Source organism: Phasianus colchicus, chromosome 12 (genome assembly GCF_987193195.1).
Source record: "Phasianus colchicus chromosome 12, bPhaCol1.hap1.1, whole genome shotgun sequence".
Classification (NCBI taxonomy): Eukaryota; Metazoa; Chordata; class Aves; order Galliformes; family Phasianidae; genus Phasianus; species Phasianus colchicus.
Genome location: NC_143447.1, coordinates 4,609,164 through 4,636,709, shown reverse-complemented (window position 1 = coordinate 4,636,709; position 27,546 = coordinate 4,609,164). Strand labels below are relative to the sequence as shown.

Sequence of the window (27,546 nt, the reverse complement as noted above, 5' to 3'; positions counted from 1 at the left end):
AGAAACCAGTTGTCTGTGTATTAACACTATTGTTAATTGGCATCAGCTATACCTTTAAAAGTGAAGTGGAAATAAACCCTTTCATTGAATGCTATTAGCAGGTTCTTTATGGTCCCATGTAGTAGAGGTATAATAGTATTGTCACTCTTTGTATTTTGCTGTGGTTACCTTTGGAGTCATTAAAATGATCTGTCTCCTCTGTGCCTGTATTTGTGAACCACAGTGATGATATGAATCAGGAAAGTACATTAATTGTGTTAGCAGCCAATCCTGTTGAGTCATTGCTTGTATTACTTGTTTCATGGATGGAATCTTGAAAGAATTTAATATTTGGAAACATTGAAAGAGATTTGCCATTTGTCCTTCATGGGCACTTAGATATCACTTAGATGCTAAACAGCAGAACTGCAAATTCAAGTGTTTTTATAGGGTCTGCACAAGTACTTAAAGGCCACAGGAAGACAGTGGTTACTACAAAGTAAGTAGTTACTACAAAGCCAGCAAGGCATGAATGGTTCCTGCTGCAGACACTGCAATGTAGAGTTATGATATGAATGGAAGACTGCAGCCTAGGAGGTGCTGGTTAAGGAGCAGTGCATGAAGTGTTTGTTACAGAAGATTTAGAAACCTCATTGTTGTGTAAATGGAGGAAACAGCATGTTCTTTAAATACTAAGTCTCACCTCAAGAAAATTAGATAGTAAAATTTGTGTTCCTGGCTTTTCTTTGGACAGCCTGGAAGTAAAATGGTGGCATCTGCTAAAGCTGCAGTACCTACTGTGACTGACCAAGCAGCAGCCATGCAGCTAAGTCAGTGTGCAAAGAACCTTGCGACCAGCTTAGCTGAGCTACGGACTGCCTCCCAGAAGGTAGGTCGTAGTAGTTCTAAATAGCTAAAGTAAGATGGTCCGAGGAGTGGTCAGGGGTTCACTCCTTCTTGGCTCACTGTCTTCCCCCTGCACCCAACAGGAAATGGCTCGTGCTCAGGAAGTTTATGCTTCAGTGTTGTTCTTGGTCAGCAGTTTTCTCTGAGTTCCACGTAGCTCCTGTGTCATGGAAAAGGGAATAGGGAAAGCGAGGATATACTAGGTGCATTGCTTTTTGTGGTGGCTTTTAACAGCATGTTAGTCTATTCACAAACTAAGGGTATTGTGCAGTAGTTTGGAAGCCATGATGTGTAGGGGCCCCTGAAGTTGTGAAACTGATAGATATGCTGGAATGATTGTATATGAAACATTTACTATTTCTGGTAGTGGCTTATATGTGCTAACAGTGCTATTGATCTGATTTCTGAATAGGCTCATGAAGCATGTGGCCCAATGGAAATTGATTCTGCTTTAAATACGGTCCAGACCCTCAAAAGTGAACTGCAAGATGCAAAGATGGCAGCTGTGGATGGACAGTTAAAGCCTCTTCCGGGAGAAACTGTAATTAATAAAGGATGTCCTTCATTTAAAAACAAAGTTAGCTGTTAGCATTTTAAATGTTTGAGACAAAACATGTCCTGAGACACTGGATAATGATCACACCGGCAGGATTTTACACTGATTCTCTATTTAAGACTATATATTCTTATTACAGTGAAGGCATATTTTTTAGCAGAAATACAGGAGTGTAGGTCCTCCTGTATTGAGCAAAATACAGTTTAGCAGTAGTCATGTTGTAGTCCTTTCAAAAAGATACTTTGTTTTCAGTGGGGACAAAGATGAGAACTTAGAAGTTGATCTTCTGGTAGGCTTATGAAATGTTTTATTTGGCAAAAGCACCATTCTCACCAAAAACTTAGTTACTTATTTCACTTGTTATTTATGAAATATTTTAATTCTAGTTTTATTGTTTGTAAGACCTATATGTAATTTTATTTCAACATGAACAGAGAAAACATGCTAATAAGTCTTCAGAGAAACCACATGTGCCCTGTAGCTGAGATAAAAGTTTAGTTTTGGAGAGAGAGGAATTTTTTAATCCTGCTTAGAAAGCAAGTGTGTTTCAGATATTCTTAAGCAAAGAATTCTATCCTTTGCCATTTTCTACAGCTTGAGAAATGTGCCCAGGATCTGGGAAGTACATCCAAAGCAGTTGGTTCATCGATGGCCCAGTTACTAACTTGTGCTGCTCAAGGCAATGAGCACTACACAGGTACTGTTTTATTTATAATGTCTGAAAGCTCTGCTTCCCATAAGATGCTTGTTAGAAGGCTTTCTCATCATAAGCTGCTGAAGTTAAGGAATTGCTCACCTCTTTATTCTGGTAGTGAATTTTGGCAGATTGTTACAGTTACAGCAGATTGCTAATGTAAATAATGTGCTTCCTAAAAAAGTGTTGCAGTCTGCTATATGTACTTAATCAGAATAGACTGAGACATCTGTTGTTTTCAAAAACATAATACAAACTCTTTACAAAGGACAGAATTAAAATATAGTGCAATTTAAATGTCAGCACCACTGAAATGTTTCTGTTTCCTTTCAGAAGACTGAAAGGGTCTTTGGATGTGTTTTGAACTATAAGATGATACAAGATGTGAACATATTTGAGATGGTTTGGTGATGTCTAGAACAATTTGTGTCTTACTAGATGTTGCCATCTCCCACTTGTAATGCAACCAGTCTTTCTGACTCATTAATATGACTTCTGTGTAGTCTGGGGAAAAGCCAGTGGGGAATATTGACACGTACTATGATCTGTTCTCTTCAGTATCTGCCCCAGTTTATGTACCTGCAGTTTTAGGAACTGAAAACACCTTAATAAGAGGAATGTTTCTCACATGGGGAAAAAAAAAGGTTTACACTGAAATGATATAATGTTCCATTTACTTCATTGTGTTAATTTTTCATTGTGTTACCGATGCAAATGCTACAATAGAATGTTCTTAATACTGACAGAATTCATTAGGACAATTAAGATTTCATTAATTGTTAATGCATCAGAGCTACATAACTTGTATTTGCTTTCATTTGAAGCACATTAATTGGATTAAGATGGCTTGTTTCTATTCCATATCTAAGCGAGAGTTAGCACTGGATATCTGATAAGGAATACAGGTAATTGCAGCTGATATCCAATAGCTGAATCTAGCTCTCAACATGAAGCTATAACAATGGCTCAGCTGGGAAATTTTTTTATTATATAGTGTTTTGTTTTGTTAAAGGTTCCTTGCACTGAAAAGAGCAAAGTGTTTAATAAAGTTACAGTGTATTCTGCTGTTTATCAGTGATTGAAGGTCTTCATAGCTTACCTCCACTATTTAAACTTCTTGCCTATGGCTGTGATACTAAGTTTCTTTTCATTGCATATTGAAAGTAATTACATGACGTTCTCTGGCTGCATTTATTTTTATAGGTGTGTGTTCATACCAGGATTATGTTGCATCAGGTTGCCTCATCCTTAGTAATCTCATTTTATTTAGCTTTTAATTGCTTGAACTTTAGCCATTTCTCTCTCTATTCTCCAAAATCCCAGAGGTGCTGCTGCTTTGAAGTCATCAATCTTTTTCTTCCCTAGCTTGCAGTAGGACTCATTTCCAATTTTTTGCTTTTTCTTCTTTACCTATGCTTCACTGGGATTTGGCCACTGATTTATAGCTGCCTCAGGACATCCTCTTTGGGGCATAATATTGACTTCGTCGTTTCACTGCAGGCATTTTTCTCAGAAAATTATGCTGCATACTTCAAATATGTTCACATTTGAAAGTTGTCTTTTAAACTGCATTTGGAATGTTGTGTTGCAATGGAATCATAACCTCCAAATTTAGCTGTCATAAAATACAAGAATTGCCTTTAAAGTACTAATAGATTCCTCAATGAAATCTGAACACAGGAGTTGCTGCCAGAGAAACTGCTCAGGCTTTGAAGACGTTGGCTCAGGCAGCACGAGGGGTTGCAGCGTCAACTACTGATCCTGTAGCAGCACATGCAATGTTGGATTCAGCAAGGGATGTCATGGAAGGCTCTGCTATGCTTATTCAGGAGGCAAAGCAGGCCCTTGCTGCTCCAGGAGATGCAGACAGTCAGCAGAGACTAGCCCAGGTAAGTTGTGACTTCAGCAGCTACGTGCATTGTGGACAATCCACTGAAATTCCATAGAAGACAGCACTAAATGGTAAGAGAAAAACTGTAGAACATCAGGCTGTGAGAAACATCAGAGCTGGCTGGTACTTCTAGCAGCTCTCAGTGTCTTGCATCAAACAATGTAGTTGGTGCTAAAGTGTATTCTAGTCATCTTTCAGAAAAACAAAGGAGGCAAAAGTTGAAGACAAAACAACTATTAAACTCGCCATTAATAAAAGCATCTGTATTCATGTTATATTCAAAAAGTGAGCACATTTTCTACATGAGTGCTGCAACTGCTTTTGAAGACTGATCAGCATGTGGTTAACTTCTGGAGCTTTCCTGTAGCTTGGGTGGTGAAACCTTTATTACTGGTGCTGCCCTGCCAGCACAATCCTATCAAATGAGTACGCATAGTTTGTGATTGCTAGACTACAGGTGTACAACCCAGCAGCTTGCAAGCCTCAAAAATGACCTTGGAGTCAGAACTATAAAAATTGGCTGTAGATTATGTCTCCTGTTTGTAAGCTAAATGATTGCTTAGGCCTTTCTCAGTGCGATTGTGTTTACTTGTGTTGTAGGTGGCAAAAGCAGTGTCTCATTCATTGAATAACTGTGTGAATTGTCTACCTGGACAAAAGGATGTGGACGTGGCTTTGAAGAGTATTGGGGAGTCTAGCAAGAAGCTCCTTGTTGATTTGGTGAGAAGTCTTTTACCGTAAAAATAAATTTCAGAAGAGCTGATCTGGATTCCCCACATATCAAATTATTATGTAGCAAATGTGCCTGAAGTAAACTTCATGTATGTTTTGTTTATTGTGCAGTTTTAAGAAGTCTGTTCTCTTAATTCATTATCAGGAATGGGCAGAGGGGGGCCGCAAAGAAAAAAAACAAAACAAAACATTTGAACACTGCTGATTTGTTGAAAGGTTATGTGATTTGAGCAACTCAGTCTCATCTACCAGTGATCCTGCTACCCTGTGGATGAAGAAGGAAGTTTATGTTAGTGTTTGTGCAATGCTGCTTGGTCACATCAAGTCAGAGCTAAATTTAGTCACTGAAGAACTGCTGATACTTGCTTGTTGTTCTGTAAGTCTTGTTTGTGGAGTGAGCAATGACATGGAGAACAAAACTTCTCCGACTTTTTTTCACTGAGTTCAACACTTGGAATTTCTCAGTTAGTTAAATAACTGACATCTTATCTGTCCCTTTAAAAGCTTGCTTAATGGTCTGTCCCTTGAAAGCAACAGCTTGCTGTCTAGATTCCTTTATGACTATCCTGTATTTGGATATTTTGCCTTTAGAACTGAATCAGTAGATGTTCAGATGCAGTACTCCATTCTAGTTTGTGACACTGCTGTTTGTATTTAGTATTCTTGAATTGTGTTGAACTTTGCAGTCATAAAGAGCTGGTGTGATTTGGTGGACAGTAATACAGCTCTTGACCTCTTACAGCTACCTCCAAGTTCTAAGTCATTTCAAGAAGCTCAGAGTGAGCTGAATCAGGCAGCAGCAGATTTGAATCAGTCAGCAGGAGAAGTTGTCCATGCTACACGGGGTCAAAGTGGGGAACTGGCTGCAGCATCTGGAAAATTCAGTGATGATTTCGATGAATTTCTTGATGCTGGTATTGAAATGGCTGGCCAAGCTCAAGTAAGTTTTTTTTTTTCTGTTGTTTTTTTTATCTTGCTAACGGGGAACAAGGCTGTCCTGGGAACACAGTACAATGTGCTAATGTAAGCATATCCAGATGTGACAGGTGGACAGATGATAGATTATGCACCAGTCATCCAGAGTGAAGTGAACTCAACATTTGTGTATTTGTTTCTGTGGCCAGTCAGAAGTGTGACTTTATGTTCACCTGTCTGGTTTGGTCTGTTTGCTAATCGTTTTATGACCTGTATATCTGGAGATACAAAGGCCTGCTGAACTTCTCAAAGGTTATGGAAATAGTTACCTCTATTTTGGTAGAAATACTCTGGAATGTATTTTATGTAATCGCTGTTCAACATTTGACACCTTTCTATGCTAGAGTCCAAATGTGTAGGTAGAAACAACAATGCAAACTGCTTCTTGAAAGGAGAATTCCAGGTGATATTGTGGACCTTCAGGATTTGCCTTCATGCTGTCATAGTGAATTAAAATGATCTTAGTAATTAGTGGCATTTTTCAATAGAGAATGCCTTCTGTCTGTGTCTAGTTATTTGGCCTGCACAGAAGCAGTACCAGATGAGAGTAGGGAGCAGAGTAGAATGTAAATATAGGTGAAAAACTGTTCACATCAACTGAGTAATATACAGCTTCTTTAAGCCTTAAACAGACTATTCGAACAAATTCACTTCTTCTGATGACTAAATGAAGAATCTACTTACAGCTATTCACTGTGATTTTGCAGTACTCCTTGCAATTGTACACATGTGAAGGTTATCCATTTCTGAACAATGGCATAAAGTGAATGGGTAATAGTAAGCATTCTGACTTGGATGGCCTAAAGTAGGCTTATAGAAATTTAGTTTCTTATAACTGAGGACTTTCTGGAGGGATCTTTTTGTGTAAGTAATCCCAGTTGGATGCAAGAGAGCTTGTGGTTTACACGGGATGTTAGAATACAGACAGTACACACTGATGGAGTAATGTGGATCAGCTGTGCCAGGCAGAGATGTGTGAGAATCTTGACAATGAAAGCTGTGTTCAACAAGTAGTAAAGTTTCTCCACTGCTCCTTTGTGAATACTGCCATTGTTAGAAATGAAGCTATTTGTTATATGGGTTTCTTGTTCTGTTATGTGAATGGAGCTAGAGGCACCTGTCTGGATGAACAAAGGCTTTGGTCCATGTCTTCCTCTGGACTATGGCCCTTTGCATGTCAGTGGTTTCAGGTGGATAAACAAAATGGGTTTCCAAATAATGTTTTTGCATCCTCTGTATTGCAATCTAGGCACTTAATGTTATGCTGCTATGGCTTTTCAGACAAAAGAAGACCAGATTCAAGTAATAGGTAACCTCAAGAGCATTTCTATGGCTTCCAGCAAGCTTTTACTGGCTGCCAAGTCTCTGTCTGTTGATCCTGGAGCTCCTAATGCCAAGAATCTATTAGCGGCAGCAGCCAGGTAAGGATGTTGTGTTTTTTTAGGCTTTGCTTAAGGTATTTGCTTTCCTTTGCTCTTTAAATGTGTTCTTCTGATACTGTCAGTTTACTGAGTGGTTGGACCTGCAGTTCTGTTTAAATGAATGTAAGTCCTAGGAAAATTGCTCATTTTGTGGTAGTTCCTTATCTGGCATGACTTGTTAGCACTGATGGAGATAATTACTAGTTGAACAGTTGGCCTGTTTTTGTAAAGGAACTGATGTGTTTTACTTTTCTTTCCATCTGTGTTCTGGCAAGATGCTAGGTAATAGTAAATCTCTCAGCCCTTAAGAAAGAAAAGAACAGAATCCATGTCCTTATATAAGCTGTATTTAAAAATCAGTGTGGCTATCTATAACCAGGAGTGCGTATGATCAAGAGGACCTGAAAGGATTGGATGATATGATAGGTTTATTTGGTCAAAGATAACCTTACTTTAAAGATTTTTAACCATGCTTTGAATTTTGTCTCTAAGACCCCATTTCTTGGTCATGGTTCTCAGTGCTTATTTGAAAAATAACACTGCCTTTCAGTGTTTTTGGCTGGATAATCACTTTTCATTTACTTTTGTCCCAAATTTTTTTTGTGACTTTTTTATCAAATGAACTTTGTTACAAAGTCTTTTAATTGAATGTTCAAATATAAAACTGGAAGAAGACTGCTGAAATATTGTATCAGATCGATGTCTGAAATGAAATTTGTATGTTGCTCTTAGTACTACTGCCTTCCAAAATATTTACTCCCTCAAAGATTAGTATGGAAGGGAAGTGATTAAGTTAAGGCTGTTGCTTTCTTAAGGAAAAGGAGGCTGATATTTGCCCTGGACCCTGGAATCATTGCTCTTCAATATCAAAGAATTAAAAAAAAATAAAAAATCCACTCTTTTAATACTTTGAGAAGTCAGGTATGCTGTTTTATTGTTATGTTCTTGACAAAAATGTTCTGACATCCATCTTGGCTCCCCAGAAATACGTAGCTCTTCTAGGCAAGCTTTAGGTAATCAAAGGTACACTGCTTAAGATGAAGGAGTTAAATGAGGCTGTGTTTATGGCACAGCACTAGATTGCTATGGACTTCTGCTTTAGAGTGTTCCTATTTCTTTGGAATATAGGTGTAGTTAGTGTCTCCAGTGAAGCCCACCTATTTATCAGGTTCTGCCAGGCTGATATTCCCTCTGTAGAAACATTCCATAAAAAAGAGGGGGAAAGCAGTACAGTCTTTAGATGGTCTCTTTTGCCATGGGGTTCATGTGTGAAGGTATGTCTGCATTCTTAAGAACGCTAGATAGCAACAAAACGTGATAGGATTGCATTCAGTGCAATTCAGGCACTGTATTTCCCTTCTCAGATCTTTGCAAATGCAGTAGTTGTGACAAAGTTTGGCAGGGCTCTTTTCTTTGCTGTTGTGATATGGTCAGGTCAAATATTTCTGCTTTCTCTTCTCTGTGAAAATCATATGAAAATGAACAAACAAGGCACAGCTTCTTTACTTCCCACCAACTTGACTTATTTTTGCTCTCATCTTTTATAGTGCTGTGATTAATTTTCTTGTTTGTTTTTTTTTGTTGTTCTATCCCTTTGACCTACTTTTAATTGATAATCCTACCCTTTTCAGTGGCTTTTCTCCCCTCTTGGAGCCATTTCTCTTGACTTCCTCAGACAGACTATTAGAACCGTGGCAGGGCTGAGAGCCATGCAGGATCCAAGTATTGATATGGTGTATTCAAAGAAATTTGAGATATTTGGTGTCAGCAGCCTGTTTGCTTCAGTAGGTCCATGTGGTGTGAGCTGGAACCTCCATGGCATGGACACCCAAAGTAAATGTCACTGAAATTAAGCTTCTGTTTCTTCTGGACTAACATCTAAGTTTTTGCAATTGCCTCAGATGTTATCACTATCAAATGCCGTAGCAAGAGGTTTTTTGCACTATAAAGCTTGTTAAGGAAGAGGTCTTTAGGTCGGTTACTTTAAATACAGGGTTATTCCCCAAACTGTGGGAAGAAAAATAGTAGCAGAACATGGAAAAGCATTGTAATATGCAGTTATTGAAATAAAAGCTTCAATAAGAATAGTTCAACTTGAAAATGTAACTTTTCCCTTCTACTTTCCCTAGAGCTGTGACTGAGAGCATAAACCAGCTCATCACGCTGTGCACCCAGCAGGCTCCCGGGCAGAAGGAATGTGACAATGCACTCAGAGAACTGGAGGTATTACTACATTCCAGAAAGTTCTGTTGAAGAACAGTGGGCCCCAAATGTTTGTTTTTCCCCTGTTTTCTTTGATTGGCTGCTGTCACTGTCTTCTCCCTTGATATCTGTGGCAGAGGTTTTAATTGCATACAAGGTAAGCATAGAACCTCTCTGAACCTCTTACAGTTTTGGCCAGAGTGAAATTTGCTGACGTGTCTCCTTCTCCCTCTTCTCTGCTTCCCAGGAAGTACAGTTTTTAGTCAAGATTATTCATAATTATTGTGAATTAAAAAGGAGTCACAATAGTTTGGACATTCCCAGGACCAGCAGTGCGCTGAAGGGGGGGGAGCTGCAGTTCCTTGATTTTATGCTTTTAGCAGGTTGTTACTTCCAGTGCTGCTTAGGCACAGTGTATTTCAGCTTGGACTTGATAGTTTGTCAGCACATTTTGTAGTCTTTCCCGGAGACTCTGAAATAATATCTTGAGAGGACCTTACTGTATGGCCGCCGTGGAGGCAATAAAATTTTTTCAGAATTTCAGCTGGAAGGTTCATAGGATTATAGAGTATGCAAAGGTGTTGCAACAGCTCAAATACATGTTACCTGTCAGCATGAAATTGTGCTGACTTGTTCTGCTGTTGTTTCCTCATGTTCTGAGGGCTTCTGTTTCCATAGTAGTGCAGATATTGCAGGAAGTAGCTTACTTCACAACTTGTTCTTTAAGGATGAGGCTCAGCAACGAGGAATTGCTGTGAGAACTGGAAATTGTTTTCTGCATATGACCTCTTCTTTACATCACCTTCTTCTCACAGTTTAATTGCTGTAAGGCTTAAAAGACTGCTAAGCTATAACTTAGAAAAAGATTGCTGAGCCTTTAAAAGTATTGTAGGTATGTTTTAATTTTAGGAGTTGAATTCCGGCACAGATCTAATGGCTTACATTTATGCCCAGATTTCCTTCATGTGCAAGATAAATATCATAACATACAGATATTAGGATCTTTTGAACAGAGACTTGACTTTCTTCACAAAGGTTGCAAAGTCATTTTTGCCTGGTATTTAGAGAGGTTTTCTCCTTTCAAACTTGGAAAAAGGCACCTTGCAGATTTTCCAAGCCTAAGAGAATTATTGTCTTCTGTTGCTTGCAGCTTTTTACAAGTTTATGTAAATAAATCTTCTAAGTGAAGATATGACTAATTTTTACTTTTTTATTTCTAGGTATTAGATTCATTTCAGGAAAAAAAAAAATTAAATCTCACACTTGCAGTTTTTGACAGAGGGAACTATGCTTCGGGTCCTTTTAACTATAGGAGGAGGCCAGCAGATGATTAAGTTGTAATTTAGTTTGACAGCCCTTTTCGTATCTTGGCAGCACTTCAATGATATCTTGTTCTCCTATCACTTAGCCTTTTAATTCCAGTTTAATTCCTGGTCTAGCATTAAATAAGGAGGTCGGTGGCCCTGCATGTGGCAGGGGGGTTGGTGATTCATGATCCTTGAGGTCCCTTCCAACCCTGGCCATTTTGTGATTCTGTGATTAGTCTGTTCAGAACAGACACAAAACCAGGTTGCCTGATGTCAGCCAAGTGTTATTGACTATAGGTCAGTCATAAGAAATGCAGGCTAATTTACATAAGGTTATCCTTTCAGATTTGTAGTGCAAAAACGAGTTTGTACCACAGTGCAGTTGATGTAGGGTAGCATTTAAGGTGTCATTTGTACATCTGTATTTGAGCTCCCATGGCTGTAGTTTTATTTGCTTGCTGGAGACAAAGTTGTGACCACACTGACGTAAGAAGGACAGTTGTGATGGTGTATGTTTTCCTCAGCTTACTACTTCAGACTGTGTCACTAAGCCAAAGTTTCTTCCCTTTCTTTAGACAGTGAAGGGAATGCTGGATAACCCCAATGAGCCTGTGAGCGACCTCTCGTATTTTGATTGTATTGAGGGTGTAATGGAGAACTCAAAGGTAACTTCCTTTTCCTATCTCTGACAATTGTAAATATTATCATACATTTCCACATACATATTAAACATGCTGGAAACATACCATGGTGTATTCTAAAATGTATGTTGCTTTCCTTGGTAAAACTTAGCCTGAGGTCAGGCTATGAGAGAGGTCATTTCATTTTCTTCATCGCTCCAAAGGCTTTTTACCTTGGTAACGTTTTTAACTATGTGATTGGCGTGCAATGCTGGTACAGCTTCCCCCTCTCTTCTTCTGTTTATTAGACACTATACAGCACATTGTACATCATGATATGTTTTGACTGCAGCTATTGGAAATGCCCAGAGTATAAATGGGAGCTTTGGTAATGAAATACCATTGTACTGTTCTGTGTGAAACAGCTTAGAGAAATTTCTGAGCACTCCAGATATTCCAGTACACCAGAAGGTCTTTATGGGATCTATTAAGTTATCTTTAAGCATACTATGTCATGTCATACCTCTTGCTCAGAAGCTTTGCTTTTGATGTTTTTATTACTTAATCATTGGGATTGTTTCAAAGTCTTTGTTCTCTAAAAGAACAAGAGAATACTTAAGGGATTGGGGATATGTCTGTCATTCCTGTTCTATTGTGGTCAAATCTTATTTTGAATTTTAAAAGATGAACTGAATTTGGTGAGATGCTTTAAGAGTTAGTGTGCATTCTGACATCCAGGTGGTCCCAGTAGATTAGATGCCATCCCATCTTCAGGGAGTTTCAGTGAGTTTAGGGGCAAAGAAGATTCAGAATGTGTTGAAAGCAGTTGCTGGTGTGGTTGTCATGTTCTGAAATCTGTGAAACCTACCTAGAGCCAGGCTAGCTGTAACGATTATTGTATGATAGAAAAATTAATCAGGGTTATTTCTGTATCCTCATAGTCATTAAAGCTCTAACAGTGTAAGTCCTTGGCACTGTAAATACAGTGTTAATCTGCATATCTTTATTCCTCGCACCACACAAAGGTATTATGTCCTCAAATCCACGAGCTTATTAACTAGCTAACGTTTCTAAAAGCTGAGTCAAGCAGACCTGTGGGGCAAGAGCTGGTTCAGGACCAGAAATCATTTGCCTTTTACTGGCAGGGAGACATATTGAGAAGCTTACTTTGTTTTCTTAATTTCTGAGGCTCTTGGAGAATCTATGGCAGGCATTTCCCAGAATGCAAAAACTGGGGATCTTTTGGTCTTCGGAGAATGTGTTGGAGTTGCATCCAAGGCTCTTTGCGGCCTCACAGAGGCAGCAGCTCAGGTAAGCTGTTGAAGCCTGGAAAACTGAAGTCTGCAAAGCAAATGTATGCTTTTTTTTTTTTTTTTTTTTTAAGAAAGTGGATGTTATGCATGTGTAAATCTGAGATTTACTTCATTTGGGCCAAGCAGATGGTGGCCTTGTTCTACATAGTGTGCTCTGTGTAGGATCCACATGAATTGTGAATATACTGCTGACTGTTACAGAAGTTGCAGAGTGCAATAATATGCATATTTTATAAGGAAAGGAAACAACATGAAGAAAGTTGAGCTTTCCCTAGGAGAAAACAAATGGCAAAGCTGCACCATATAGAATTCATGTTTTGAAGCTCAAGCTCCAAACAATTATATCACAAAGAAGCATACAAATAATCAAGCAACAGTTAAAATAGATGAAACAGCTTTGTTTTAGTTTGTGCTCCTAATTCCAGACTACATTTTAAATCATAAGTAATCCATCTTACAGCTCTTGAGATGCTTTCTGAGTAACCAAAAAGAGTCAAGAGATGGTTACTGTAGTTGGACCTTATAATTGCTTTCTTGCCCTCTTGAGATCCTCTCCCTTATGATTAAAGCAGATACAGCCCTTTCAGTAAAGCATCAGGCTGTGGGAAATCATGCTATGCATCTGGAAACTGCTTTTTTTTATTTCCACAAATACAGAATATCTCATTATGGACTTCATCTAACCCTAGGTTGCTTTACCAACATATGAAGGTAATAGGTAGTGTATTATCTCTAATGTAAATTGATTAGAAGCAATCTTCAAACACTGTTTTGACAGTCCAGATAATTTCTCCTTGTCAAGAGGCATGAAACAGTCTCAAATTAAGAAAGAAAATAAATTTGGCTGTAAGGTATCTTGAGCTGTAGTGTGACGACCACCCCCACAAATGTGATGGTCAACTACTTAGCAGCCACATGTTTGTGGTGGTGTCCTGGCTTTGGCTCGTGAGAAGGAATGCAGGGAGGTGTTCGTTGGCTTTACATATGAAAAAATAGTGAAGAAAAGTAAAACTGACTTTCTGCTCAGGCTTCATCAAAAACCCTTTCCACCACCAGCTGTGGCAAATCCAGTAAGTTACCTGGTAGTGTTTATGATTGTTAAAGCTTTTCCATTGACTGTCCAAGTGAAAAATAACTTTTCCAGGGAGACCAGCTGCCTAAGTAAACAAGATGGTTTTGTTTTCACTAGTCAAATTTTGGAAGTATAGTGGCTGAGATGTCCTGTTTTCATCAGATTCTGGAGATATATTGTTGAAGGCAGTGTTCATAGTACTTTTCAGTATAATTTTTGAATAAACACCGTATGCAACAACATGTCAAGCTTAGCAGAAAGACAAGATAAATTTAGCATTGTTTCATGGATTTTTTTTCTTCCTTTTTTGATTTCTAGGCTGCTTACCTGGTTGGCATTTCAGATCCCAACAGTCAGGCAGGTCAGCAGGGTCTTGTTGACCCAATTCAATTTGCCAGAGCCAACCAAGCAATCCAGATGGCGTGCCAGAATTTGGTAGATCCAGCAAGCAGCCCATCACAGGTAATTCCAGAGGATTGTGGTGAGTGTATCACTGTCAGGTTATACGTTTTGTTTGTGACCAAGCAGAGGAGTTCTGCTTTCAGCTGTAGCTTTGCAGAGCTAGAGTATAATAACTGTTGTGCTGTTCTGACAGTCTGTTTTGTGCCATCTATTTTGACAGGTATTGTCAGCTGCCACAATTGTGGCCAAACATACTTCTGCTCTGTGCAATGCTTGTCGCATTGCTTCATCGAAGACAGCAAATCCTGTTGCCAAGAGACACTTTGTGCAATCTGCCAAAGAAGTTGCAAATAGCACCGCTAACCTGGTTAAGACTATCAAGGTACAAGTGCTGCATTTTTTCTTCAGAATCAGAACAGTTATCAGTATCATTTAACCTGTGATTTATATGTTTTAAGAAATGTTTAATTACACTTTTGAAGGTCTGATCTGAAAAATATAACAAGGGGTATAGCTGTGTCGTAGTCAAAATGGAAAGAACTGGGCAATATTAACAGAAAGGCAGCTGGCCTGTTTGTTATGAGATGAAATAGTTGTGTGTTGATGTACAGAATGAGCTGGCACCGTCAGAATAGTGTGCAAACAACCAAACGTGAAGGTTTCCAATGGTGTTGTATTGCTTAATATCCAGAGTAGTTTATGTTGCTGCTGTTTAATAGTCTTCTGTTAATGGTCATGTATTTTCCAGATACCTGCCTGTGTTGTGGCAGGGGGTAGTTTTGCCTCTTACAAGCAAAAAATAATACTTGCTACAGTATAGAGAACTGATGAATCTGAGTTCATTATATGATCCACAACTGAAATTCTGGTGAAAATAGTTTTGCTCCAAAGCCCGGAAGGTAACACGGAAGGTCCTTCATACTGAAGTATTTCTGGGATTATGGAAGAAGTGAAAATGATAACAATAAATTAATAGTTTACTTTAAAACAAAAAAAAAATAGTTCAAGAAAAAGCCAAATTGTTTGCCGTTTCCACACATTAGAGCATGAGGTGTATTGAGACATGATTTCTGAGAAAAATCAGAGATGGATGATTTAAAGCACTTGTTCAGTCTCATGAAGTAAAGCAGCAGTGTTAACACTAGGGTCAGTAATGATCTAAGTAAAAATAAAAACAAATTCCAAAACAGAGTTAAAGTACCACATTCTTCACATCAGAGTTGTTTCTGTGAGAAGTTTCAAATTTCAAAGGTCATTAGCACAACAGTTTAAACTCATAGGAATTAAACTATTATATTGGATTTCGCAAATAAATCCATTCACACAGAGCTCAATCATGCTTTAACTTCTAGGCCCTGGATGGTGATTTCTCTGAAGAGAACCGCAACAAGTGCAGAATTGCTACCGCACCACTGATAGAGGCTGTGGAAAACCTGACAGCATTTGCTTCAAATCCCGAATTTGTCAGCATCCCAGCACAGATCAGCACTGAGGTAGGCAGGATGTGGCAGTTTGATCCTGAAAAACATTGATTTCATTGTCTGTTGGGAGGCAGGGAGTGTAGAGACTTTGCCCTGAAACGTGTCTCCATGTTCCTAGGACATTTTGCAGTCTTTTGCTTAACCTTCAGCATTGAATTTTGCACCAGTAAAAAAAAAATAGTTGTGCTCCAGTAAGCACTGGCAGTTTCCTGTTAGTGAAGTAACATGGGAAGGGTGAGTTCCTTGTCTTGTTGGCTGGATGCTTCCATGCAATGAAGTAGTAAACCTCCCCTTTTCCCTCAAGAATAATTAGTTCTGCGAAGAGTTGAATGGATGTCACTGTGCTTTCTTCCTTCCAAAATCGATGCAAAGTCATGATGACAAAAACCAGACATTTTGCAAAGAGAAACTTCTTATAGGTCATCTGTGTTTTTGAGAGTTCTGTCCTCTACCCTGTAACTAGAACAGATTAATATCTATCCTAACTAGTAAAAATTTTAAGTGGAAAAAAATCCTTCAAGTTTATAAAAGCATTGGTAAAAGTAAAGATCATGTATTGCTACTGAATTTATAACTTCTGCTTCCTGCTGTTGTAAACCACAGAACTAGCTGGAAGAAGTATTAGATGATGCAGTAACTGTTGCAATCTAATTGTTGTGGGACTCTAATCTTATCCTGCCTTCCAGTCCAGTGATCCTTGAGTTTATCAGGTTACTGGAGATAAAATAGTTGTGAAAATGATGATTCAATTAGAGTGTTCTAGTCAAAGTAATTCCTGTGAAAAGAATGTGCTTGCTTGGATCTTGGAAGTTCTGTGACAAAAAGTTGATTAAATGATATCTCTGTAGTCTACAATTAGTGAAATGTTTCTACTTTGTCCTGTTTATCAGCTGGATGGTGTCCTTGTAAACTTGAAAAGTAGTTTTTGAAGTATGGTGCAGAGAAAACAGTTGAACTGCATTCACAACTACAATTTGCATGTTGGCTATCAGTAAATGTTGTAGTATAAAACAAGAAATGTTCATGTTATTTCACTGCTGCCAGTTAAACCTTTTATTTTTTTTAGTATCAGAACGTGTGGACAAACTCAAATAATGATATAAATGTTCTTTGTGATCTTTTGCCTTTTAATCACAGGGATCACGAGCACAGGAGCCAATTCTAGTTTCTGCTAAAACAATGTTGGAGAGCTCTTCTTTATTGATCAAAACAGCTCGTTCTCTGGCAATCAATCCAAAAGACCCTCCTACATGGTCAGTGCTAGCTGGGCATTCCCATACTGTCTCAGATTCTATTAAGAGTCTTATCACCTCTATCAGGTATGTCTTCCATAGAAAATGCTTTTATGTCAAGATTTAAGCTGTTCAAATAAAGGAAAAATGAAGTATGATACTCTATGGCCCATGGTGCTGTGATATTCTTCACTAATGGAAGTAACTTGTTGTGTGATGTGTGCTGTTTAATTGTAATCACTGACTACAGCATTCAGAATAGGGTTGATTTTGTGTTCTGTTGTTTTTCACCTGTTCCACCTCTGATCCAGTTAAAGATAAACATAGCAGGGCATGCTGTGGAATAACAAGATTAGCTAATGTGATTTCCATCCAGACTGCTTAACAGCATAGAGTGTGTGGTAAAGGGTAGTTTTGGTGGGTGGGTGAGATGGTACTTGTAGATAGTGGATTTCTGTTACCCATTCGATATTGTAGTCATCTTGTCTTTGTTGCAAGTATGCTGTTAGAAAGTGTGAACATTTTTTAATGTTTGGACTAAACCTGTATATCCATTTCTTATTGAAAACTTTTAAACTCATCTTTTAAACTCCATCTTTTGCCTTTCAATATCAATTCAATATCAAAATTGTCAGAGCATAGTGCGCTAAGGAGTTATGCATTTGAATTAATCGTTTGATAATGATTTTGCTGAAATAGCAAACTGTGTGTCATGAGAAACTATCTGGAAAACTAATCTTCATTAACAGATACCAGGGAATTGGGCATAAAAGATAATACCAAAGGAATTCTTTTCTGGATCGGTCAATTGCACAGAAATATTTTCTGCTATTGTCTGTTGCCTTTTCACGTTGACATTTTCTACTGGGCTAATTACCTAACTAGCCTGAGGAGATTTCTTCCACGTGCGTGGAGTACTCAGTGCATAAGACCAAGCCTTGTCAATATAACAAAGCTAGCTTAAGCATTGTTGCCCTCCTCCCACAAGCTTTATGTATCACTAGTTAATGAAGAGCACCAGTATACAGTCAGGATAGGAATTGTCTCCTTCCCAGCATGATCAAATTTACCACTGCTGTCTTTCAGGGATAAGGCCCCAGGCCAGAGAGAATGTGATTACTCTATAGATGGGATCAACAGATGCATCAGAGACATTGAGCAGGCCTCACTTGCAGCTGTCAGTCAGAGTCTGGCCACAAGGGATGACATCTCAGTTGAGGTAAGGGAGGTGGTGTAGTAACAGAGGAACACTGCTCAGTCTAATTTGTCCTTCAGCATTTGTGTGTTTGAACATGTAAAGCCAAGCACTTAGCAGAATCTATGCCTGAGGGGAGGATCACTGAAGTCTTCCTGTGTAAAATCGCATGCTGGCCAAAGTGTGTTGCTTCTGGAAAGGTAATAGAGTTACTGGCCAAAAGCAGTGGTGAAAGTAGTTATTTTTAAAGACCACCGTTGTATTATTTTGGTTTCCTTTGCTGATGTGAGTGACTGATAGTTAATGTTTTCCTGACAACTTGCTGCATGAAAGTTAGAATGTTTTTGAAATGCATTTATTACTAGAAGACCAGTGATTTAAACTACAATGCCTTTCTTTATTAATGCAATAAATTATTTTTTTTTTCTTTTTCCACTGCTGAATTTCTGCTGTTGGTTTCACAGTCAACAGCAGAGCTCTTGTGCTGTATTGTCTACTTTGAGAAATATCTCTTCACATTTAAATAGGAACTCCAGCTGATTCCTCTAAGTGTAGTGATACTGACCCCTAGGCAGGGCAAGAACAGGTGTTATATTTGTTTGTTTTGTTTCCTTGTTTGTTGTGTTTTTCTGTTGTTTTGTGTTTGGGGGTGGGGGCTGCCATATTGCAGTGATATAAGGCAGCTGCTCCTGAATTTCCTGTGATCAATTGGAGGGAGCCACCTTTGCCCTTGCTCCCCAAATCTACCGTATCGATGCTGTTTACAGCAGCAGGGCCTACCTCAATATTCTTGTAGTCAAAGTTAGATAAAGGAGAAGAAATGATCATGGAAATCAGATGGGCAGCATGGATGTTTGTATCATGGTGTAGTGGATTATTTAACTGTTCGGAGTATTTTAGATTGTCAAAGTCTGATTGTTATGGTGTGGCATAAATGATTAATGTACAGCTGTAACAGTAACTGACAACTTCTCTTTTTATTAGGCTCTACAGGAGCAGCTGACATCAGTCGTTCAGGAAATTGGCCATCTTATTGATCCAATAGCAACCGCAGCAAGGGGAGAGGCAGCACAGCTTGGGCACAAGGTGCAGTCCTAACGAAGGCTTGAACAGTTGGACAGAAAGGGGAGACCACAGTAAAGCAGTGCTTCTCACTTCATTTGAAAGAGAAAAGGAATGTACTTGGAAGGAAAGAAGATCTGGGATTTCTCAATACTTGGGGCTGAGACCAACTAAAGATTGTTTTATGTTTTCAGCCATAAGCCAGGCACATCCACTGAAGTTTTTGGTGTGGGAGAGATTAGTGGAGAAAGGACAAATTAAGAAAGGGGAAAAAAAGGGAAAAGCAAAGATGGAGGCTTAGACTGGTTTCTAAGGAGTGTGAAGTGCTTGCTTACCACTTTCTGAGGGAGACTATTTCCACTGACTAGATATGGCTAAAGATAACAGGTAGCTATGGAGTCACATTCCTTCTCTTACTCCTTTGATAAATGTTTACCAAAGTGCATATAAGCAGTTTACTCTAGTTTTACCGTCTGAACGCAGAAGGTATGGCTCCTGCTGTTCACCTGGGTGCAGTTTAAAAGACCTTATGTTTGTGAAATATGTGCTTTCTGATCTTAGTGTTTTTGTTGTTTTCCTCTGGAAAAGCTTCAGGCATATGTAACTTGCAGCTACTAAATTCATCATGTTATTTGAACTGTTGTTTAGGCAAAAGCAGATGTTTCCTCATACCAGTGTAAATTGGATCAGAAAGGAGGAAAAAAGATGCTGAGTGCATACATTTCTGAAGAGTCAGTTACCTCAACAGAAGTTGCTTGCATAGCGAAGTGTCTTTCAGTATTTTAAACAAATTATTGAACCCAAGTAGTTAACTCAGCACATGGCCTGTGCCTGGCATGAAATCTTTGTAGCATGCCTTGTCAACTTGACAACAATCTCAACAGTCTTTGAGGTGAACAAAGCCATCCAAATCCAGTGCAGTGCCACTGATGACCTGTTGTGTGTAATTGAAGGTTGAGCTGTTCTGATCTTGCACAGGGCTGACTTGTTTTCTTTGTACTGCTAAGGACTGTGCATCTTACGATCACTGAATCATAGAATATCCTGAGTTGGAAGGAACCTGTAAGGATATGGAGTCCGTGTCGAAAGTGATTTCAGCTGATACGAACCCTCAACTGTGTGCTTCCAAGGGGAGAAACATTGCATTACTTTACAGAACTGAAAACTCATGACTCACAAAATCACCCTGGCATATATTACAAACTAAACGTACAGCTCTTAGGCATTACAACAGTGTGCTACTTTAGCTAATCTGAGTTGAATTAGAGAGTACCATTCTTCATCTCAGTTCTGAAGTAGTCTTAATAGACTGTTGATTATGTTGTTTTGGCTTTCCTAGGTTACACAGCTGGCAAGTTACTTTGAACCCTTGGTGTTAGCTGCAGTTGGTGTCGCATCCAAAACTCTGGATCATCAGCAACAAATGACAGTGTTGGACCAGAGCAAGACATTAGCAGAGTCTGCCTTACAGATGTTGTATGCAGCCAAAGAAGGAGGAGGAAATCCCAAGGTATAGTTACTGCATAATAATGAGAAGTCGGAGGGTAAAATGCATCTCTCAGTGGACATAGTACCAAAATTGAGGTAAGGTGTAAAACAAGACTTGGAAAACAGTTGGACAGTGTTGGAATAAATGACAGAGGGCAAAAATCTGCCCACCCAGCACTTGGAGGTATGCGCATTCCTGCTCAGTAAGGAGTGGGCATGGTGTGCCCTGTGCCTTGAGGTGCTCCTGCACCTACTGGACAAGGGCAGGTGCAGCATGCACAGTATCTTGAGGAACAGCTGTATGATGGAGCAGCTTCTCTTTAATTTGTTTGCAGGTGTTGCAGTAGATTTTTTCTTCAATTTTTAGTGTCTTTGCTTAAAGAAGTTTTGTTTTTTACAGCCTTTTTTATTACAGAGACTTGGGGTTAAGGCAAGGCTTTAAAATCTTTTTTCTTTTTCTGACAATGTTTTTTGGTTTAATTTTTTATCTTGTTATTCTCTCTATTTCAGGCATCACATACTCATGATGCAATTACTGAGGCAGCTCAACTGATGAAAGAGGCTGTGGATGATATCATGGTTACCTTAAATGAAGCTGCTAGCGAAGTAGGCATGGTTGGAGGTATGGTAGATTCGATAACAGAGGCAATGAGCAAGGTAAGCAGAGAATAACAGAGCATGGTTTTCCTTGGCACTAGATCTGCAGTGCAGGAGATACTGTTGTTAATTCATTTCAGCATGTGGCAGTTGACATGGAAAAAAGGCAATCCAGAGATTGTACAAATTGTGAAATCAACATCAGCATAGGATGGTGTTCATAATGCTAAACTGGGTAGCAAGTGGTGGTTAGAATGAGTTGGGAATGTTTTAGTCTGGTACCACACTGGTAGTGAAAGAAAGTCATAGTTATAGGTCATCTAAATTTCTAACTGCTATCCTTTTTCCTATTCACCTTTTATGTTGGTGTGTTAAGTGATCAGCTGGTTTGCCTTGAAGCAAATTAGTGCCAATGGGGAAAGCAGCAGAGCCTAAGCAGTCTTTCTACCATTTGAAAGGTGCCATACTAGAATGTTACAGTTGTAAAGTATAAATGAGCTGAACCAAATAATTCATCTTTTCACATTTCTTGTTTGTTGGGATGTTTTTTGTGTGGGTGTGTGTTCTAAAGGCATGCAGAACCATAGCTGTTAACTCCTAAGGGAATCTTACTTATTTTTTTCCTCAGGGTTAATTCTTCCTGTAGCTGTTGCATTTTCATTTCTACATTTGTTGAGAACAGTAAGAGTTGATATGAACTTTCCATGCCAGTGCAAGTTGGCCTTGCACTTAAAGACTCTAATTAAAAAAAAAAAAAATTATCTAGGTTCTATTTCACAGTCATGAAATAACGTAAAGCATTTTTTTAGAGTTCCATATATGTATCTCCTGGTGCATTTAGTCCAAGAGAGAGTATTAAAATGAATACATAATTTCAATGTTATGTGGCAAGTTTGTCATTTATTATGAAGTTATTTTTTTTCCATAATTTTCCCACATTTCTGCAGCTGGATGAAAGTACACCTGCAGATCCCAAGGGAACATTTGTTGATTATCAGACCACTGTGGTGAAATACTCTAAAGCCATTGCCATTACAGCACAGGAAATGGTAAGAATTTTGGCTAGACCTGATTAAAATCTCTTCTCTGTACTAAAGAATCATGGAATGCTTTACACGCTGATGAGTAACTCTTTGTCATGCTCATTTCCTATAGCCTTATCTATTTAGGAACAATTAAATAAAAGAATGTAAAATATGCTCACATGACCTCACAGATGTGCTGATAGGGGTGCTCTCTAGGAGCACCGGGTCTCTGGGTTGTGTTGTGGCTCTTCTATAAAAATACATTTTATTTATTTGTTTTGTGTTAGAAATACAGAGAAAATGTTTTACTTAAATACCTTTTGGTCAGTCTGTTTACTTGTCACCAAAATACTGCCATACATTTATTGATGACTTCAGGTTGACCTTTCACACTGTGTGCTGTTATTTAATTTAGCCATGAAATAACATCAGTTTTTTCAGATCCCTATAATGTTTATGAACGAATACAGATTAAGATACTATAGTGTTTTTTCATGCATTTGTGGAGTTTATCTGCTATATTTAAAAACAACACAGGAAAAAAATAATTTTTTTAATTGAACCAGTGTTATTCTGTGTAACAGAATGAAGTGTTTGAGTTTTGAAGAACACTTTCTTTGTTTTTGGGAGGGATAGAGGATTATTTGTGTATGCTAGATGCAAAAATGTCCCATGGAAAGATGATCTTCTGCAGTCCAGAAGGGTTGATATTGCTGCTCTCTCTGACATGACCATTTATTTGCAAATAGTGAAAATTTGTTTAAAACTACCTGTGCCCCCATGGAAGGAATCTCATGCTAACATAAGTTGGAGAAAGAAGAAATGTTTTTATCTAAAAAGTAGATGTTTTACAGAAAGATGCTCAGTTATATATACCAAGGTATACTTTATCCTTCTTCTCACATTTTAGAAATGTCTTGCATTGATCCTGGGACTTTCTCAATTGTTATGCTCCTATGCCACAGCAGCTGAGACTGACACAGGCTGGCTCACCTTTGACATCATAAGGTGGCTCTGAAAGATAAAACCCACTTCATCATCCAATGAGAATAACTGTTCAGCTGGCCTATTGCTCCACTGTGTCAAAGAGTGACTGCAAGATTTAACTGCTGCTCTTTGATTATTCCAGATGTTCTGCGAGTGCCTGATTATCATGACTCTAATAAAGCATGCTTGCTTGAATTTCCTCACAGAATTCTTACTGGAGAACAACTCCCTTACACGTTTTTCCTCACTTCATCAGTATGACCAAATAAAAGAGTGTGCTTCTAAACTGGAGTGTATTAACAGATTATTCTCATGCCTGTCATTTTTCTCTTGCCTGTGTTCTTTTTTCAGATGACTAAGTCGGTTACTAACCCGGAAGAGTTGGGAGGACTTGCATCTCAAATGACCAATGACTATGGGCATTTGGCTCTCCAGGGCCGAATGGCTGCAGCTACCGCTGAACCAGAGGAGGTCTGCAGCTTTTAGACCTCTTTATTCTGTGCATACAGTGGCACCAACATGGGTATTCCTTTACTGTAGTGAATAAAATACATATAGAGCAAAATAACACATAATCACATCGCTCAGTTGCAGTAATACGGTTGCAGCTGTTGCTGATTCTGACACAGTGATGATGAAAGTCTAGCAAGTAGGATATATGAGGAATGGCTGAGATCCCTGAGTTGTTCAGCCCAAAGCAGAGGAGCTGAGGTGAGGCCTCACAGTGGCTGCAGCTCCTCACAGAGCAGAGGGGCAGCACTGAGCTCTGCCCTCTGGGACAGGTCCTGAATCTAGCAAAAATTTGTCCTTTCAAGACTGCATGGAACCTTAAAGCATCAACATTTAGTTACAGACAAGTGTCATAAGTACTGTTTATTATAATTTATGAAGAGATCTGATTTGTGTTTGATAGCACTCTTTACATTGAGCCAAAATATGGTCTCTTTTCACTGTGGCTTTGTAGGCTACAGCTGAGCTGTGCATTGTGTTACTGAGAGAGTATTTAATGGCAGCACATCTCAGCCTTCACGTTACTCGTGTGTGAGTGTAGTGCAATAGGAAGGAGGAGTTACTGTGAAACATTTTTGCTATCATTGGAAATTTTAACCTGTCTCAGTTCTGGTTCTTTTAAGTCCTTTCAATGCACAGAAAATGTTTATGGAACAAGTTTCCTACTAGCAATCAACAGATTTTTAACAATCATTAGGGATTATGCAAAAAAAGAGCAGCATTTCACTTTTTTTGTGCTTTCATGCCTTTTTGTACAAATTACTATCAAATAACAAAAATCACCCCTCCAGCTAGCTTCAAAAATAAACAGCTCACAATAATATGCAGCAATGTAGCCTGAGATGATTCCTCCAGGTAGCTTACAAACAACTTGCAAACACAAAGAAAGCTCTTCATCTCATGGGATCTAATGAATTATGTATATGTTGTAGGGTTTTTTGTTTTTGTTTGTTTGTTTTTTGCTGTAAGAGATTTCAAGTATAACTTCCTGTTCTGAAAGTGGGGTATGGGTAAAAAGTAGGAACGCAGTTGTCTTTGTCTGCCAGGGCATCTTTTATACCATAGAATCAGAATATCGTGTTGTAGAAGGGGCTTCTTTACGTGGCACTATGCTCCTTGTGCTTATGGTTTGCCCCCATGGCATGAGCAGCCATAGTAGGTGCTGCATATTCTGTGAGCAAAAAACAAATCCTTTGTGCTCTCTTCTTTTCATTGAATTCCTCTGATTATGGAGCAAAGAAAGACTTGGATTATCTAGATAAAAGACCTACTTAGAGATTTTGGCTTTGTAATTTTACCATTGATAGACTACTTCAGTGCTCCATACTCAGTAGCTAACCAGAAAGCAATAGCTTGCATTTGTGTTTACATTGATGAACATCGGAGCACGTTACTTCCAGCCTGAAGTAGAAATAATTTTTCGCGATACTGATGACTGCTTAATTATTAATCTGAATACAAAATTATATGCCTCAGTATTAATACAGGTACTAAAACTAGCGTGAATTTCCGAACAGGGATATTCCATACGTTATAGCATAAGATTATTAATGAATTGGAAGCAGTGAGGGCAGGATTTTCCAGATTTCAGTATTGCATATGTATGTGGTCAGTTTTAGAGTGTTGAGAATCTGTACTTGACTCAGAAATGAAAATAGAAGAATTCATGTATTATTCAACCTGGTTTCAGCAGTGTAGAGCAGGCATTTACTTTTTACTCATCGTGAATACCTTTAAGACATTTCATGCTGACAGTAACTTTTCTGCTTTGAGATTCTGGGAAATTAACTTATTCAAATGCATGCAACCTTTTTGGTGAAGTTGTGTGTGCTTGAATTAAGTAGTCTTGACTTGGAAAAATGTGTTCTGCTAACCATGTTAGGCTTACAGATGTGTTCTTGTCCCCTGGACCAGTTCACTAGCACTCCAGTTTTATAAGTAGGCCTATTCCAGGGTTCTGTTCTATGGGAATAGATGATATTAAATCTATCCAGTCTCTGCAGAAAATACACTGATGGGCAGAATATTCATAATAAAGAATCATCAGAGTGACTATATTTCTATTTGTGTTGACACAATGTACTAGTGTGATGTTTACTTACTTTGCTCTTACTCCCTTCTACCCTGTACCTCCTTTATCATCTAGATAGGGTTCCAGATCAAGTCTCGGGTTCAAGAACTTGGTCACGGCTGTATCTTTCTCGTGCAAAAAGCTGGAGCTCTCCAGATTTGCCCTACAGACAGTTACACCAAAAGGGAACTGATAGAATGTGCTCGTGCTGTGACTGAAAAGGTAGGACATCCTCTGTATTAACCCAAGGAGTCAGTCAGTCAAGTTGTATAGGTTATTTTATATATAAAACTTACCATTATACTAGAACATTGACTGAATTAAAGTAAGTTCTTACTTTGTTTCTTTTCTTTCAAATGTTTACTATGCTGTGTGTACTAAATTAGTACTAATCCTGTTTTAAAACTTCATCCTTATACCAGAGGGAGTCTAATTCTGAGGCAGGAGATGGCACTTGTCTTATGAGACACTTCCTCTGGAAATACTTAAGTCCATGTAGATGGCCACAGATAACACAGTGAGGCTGTTTGAAGACTCTTTCTTTCTGTATCAGCATTCTCTCTGCGCTCTGGGCCATTCTAATGTGCTTAGAATAGCATCTTCAGCCTGTCTTGGTTTTCTTGGTCTTTGGATGTGTGTGATATGTAGTTTGCTTTTGGGGGGAAATGAAAATGGAGAAATGTCAGCTTCATTTAGATTTCGTGGAACATCACTTGTTCAGCCTGTGTTAGTATGCTCTCAGCTGTACAACTTCTCTTCTGTGCTGTACCCCAGATTATCAGCAATTCTAAATTAGAGCAAAGGCAGAGCTTCTTGTAAGGAGAATTACAGTTGTAAATGACATTAGTAGTGAATCACAGGCACCTGTTCAGGGGAGAAGTTTGTACAGGAAGAACTGTACTATTAGAGGTTAGTATAAATATCCCTGGATGAGGATTCCAGGGAGACCCAATAGTGGCCTTTCAATATCTAAAGGGGAAGGCATAAGAAAGAGTCTGTCCCATTCTTTAGCAGGGTCTGCTGTGACAGGACAAGGGAAATGGTTTCAAAGTAAAAGAGGGGAGATCTAGATTGGATATGAGGAAGAACTTTTTTACGTTAAGGGCAGTGAGGCACTGAAACAGGTTGCTCAGAGCAGAGGTGGATGCCCTGTCCATGGAGACATTCAAGGTCAGGCTGGACCAACTCTAAGCAACCTGATCTAGTTACAGGCGTCCCTGTTCCCTGCAGGGTGTTGGACTAGATGGTCTTAATGGTCACTTCCAATTCAAGTGATTCTACTATAAAAGCAGTATTTGGGGGAAGAAGGGGAAGGATGTAGGATTGCATTTGTTCAGTCCTAAGTATTGTTTGGATGCAGATGTTTGTTGCCAGATGGTGATTGTTTTCAAGTGAGTGTTTCTTTGAAGGTAAACTGGAGTGGCAGTGGCATCTTAATTCTATAGCACTGCATTGTGTCTATGAACAGTACAAGATATTGACTCTGAGCCATGATTCTCCTCACATCTTGTACAAAGTGTGTATTTATTAACAGTAGGGAGGAGGGATCTCACCTCAGCAAACAGCAGTTACATAGCATCAGCCAGCAGAGGTGTACCTCCTTTGTCTGTATGACAACAGAGGCTCACAAAGCAAGTTCTTCAACCTCGTGGTCAGGCTACCAAACAGTACCAGAGATGATGGAAAAGTGATTTTGACTGTGAAGTAAATGTGAGCAGGCTGCTTATTGACAATACAAAGCTTTGCAAGATAATTTGAATTCTTGTTTATTGCAGCAGGGATACCTCTCCTTTCTTATAGATAGTAAGGAAGATGCATGCTTGTAGTA

General features: G+C 38.8%; 1 protein-coding gene across 2 annotated transcripts in view; it reads left to right on the top strand.

The window, feature by feature from the left end:
- TLN2 (talin 2) overlaps positions 1–27,546 on the top strand; it is a 143,958-nt gene that overhangs the window by 84,782 nt on the left and 31,630 nt on the right. For both annotated transcript variants that reach the window (XM_031616420.2, XM_031616419.2), the window contains exons 25-45: positions 734–868; positions 1,298–1,426; positions 2,036–2,138; positions 3,816–4,024; positions 4,627–4,746; positions 5,501–5,698; positions 7,015–7,154; positions 9,284–9,377; positions 11,239–11,328; positions 12,472–12,594; positions 13,987–14,130; positions 14,291–14,452; positions 15,423–15,563; positions 16,689–16,870; positions 17,870–18,002; positions 18,963–19,064; positions 20,380–20,550; positions 21,039–21,185; positions 22,073–22,174; positions 23,489–23,608; positions 25,794–25,940. In XM_031616420.2, coding sequence (XP_031472280.1) covers positions 734–868; positions 1,298–1,426; positions 2,036–2,138; positions 3,816–4,024; positions 4,627–4,746; positions 5,501–5,698; positions 7,015–7,154; positions 9,284–9,377; positions 11,239–11,328; positions 12,472–12,594; positions 13,987–14,130; positions 14,291–14,452; positions 15,423–15,563; positions 16,689–16,870; positions 17,870–18,002; positions 18,963–19,064; positions 20,380–20,550; positions 21,039–21,185; positions 22,073–22,174; positions 23,489–23,608; positions 25,794–25,940 — 2,892 coding nt within the window. The remainder of the gene's footprint in view (positions 1–733; positions 869–1,297; positions 1,427–2,035; positions 2,139–3,815; positions 4,025–4,626; positions 4,747–5,500; positions 5,699–7,014; positions 7,155–9,283; positions 9,378–11,238; positions 11,329–12,471; positions 12,595–13,986; positions 14,131–14,290; positions 14,453–15,422; positions 15,564–16,688; positions 16,871–17,869; positions 18,003–18,962; positions 19,065–20,379; positions 20,551–21,038; positions 21,186–22,072; positions 22,175–23,488; positions 23,609–25,793; positions 25,941–27,546) is intronic.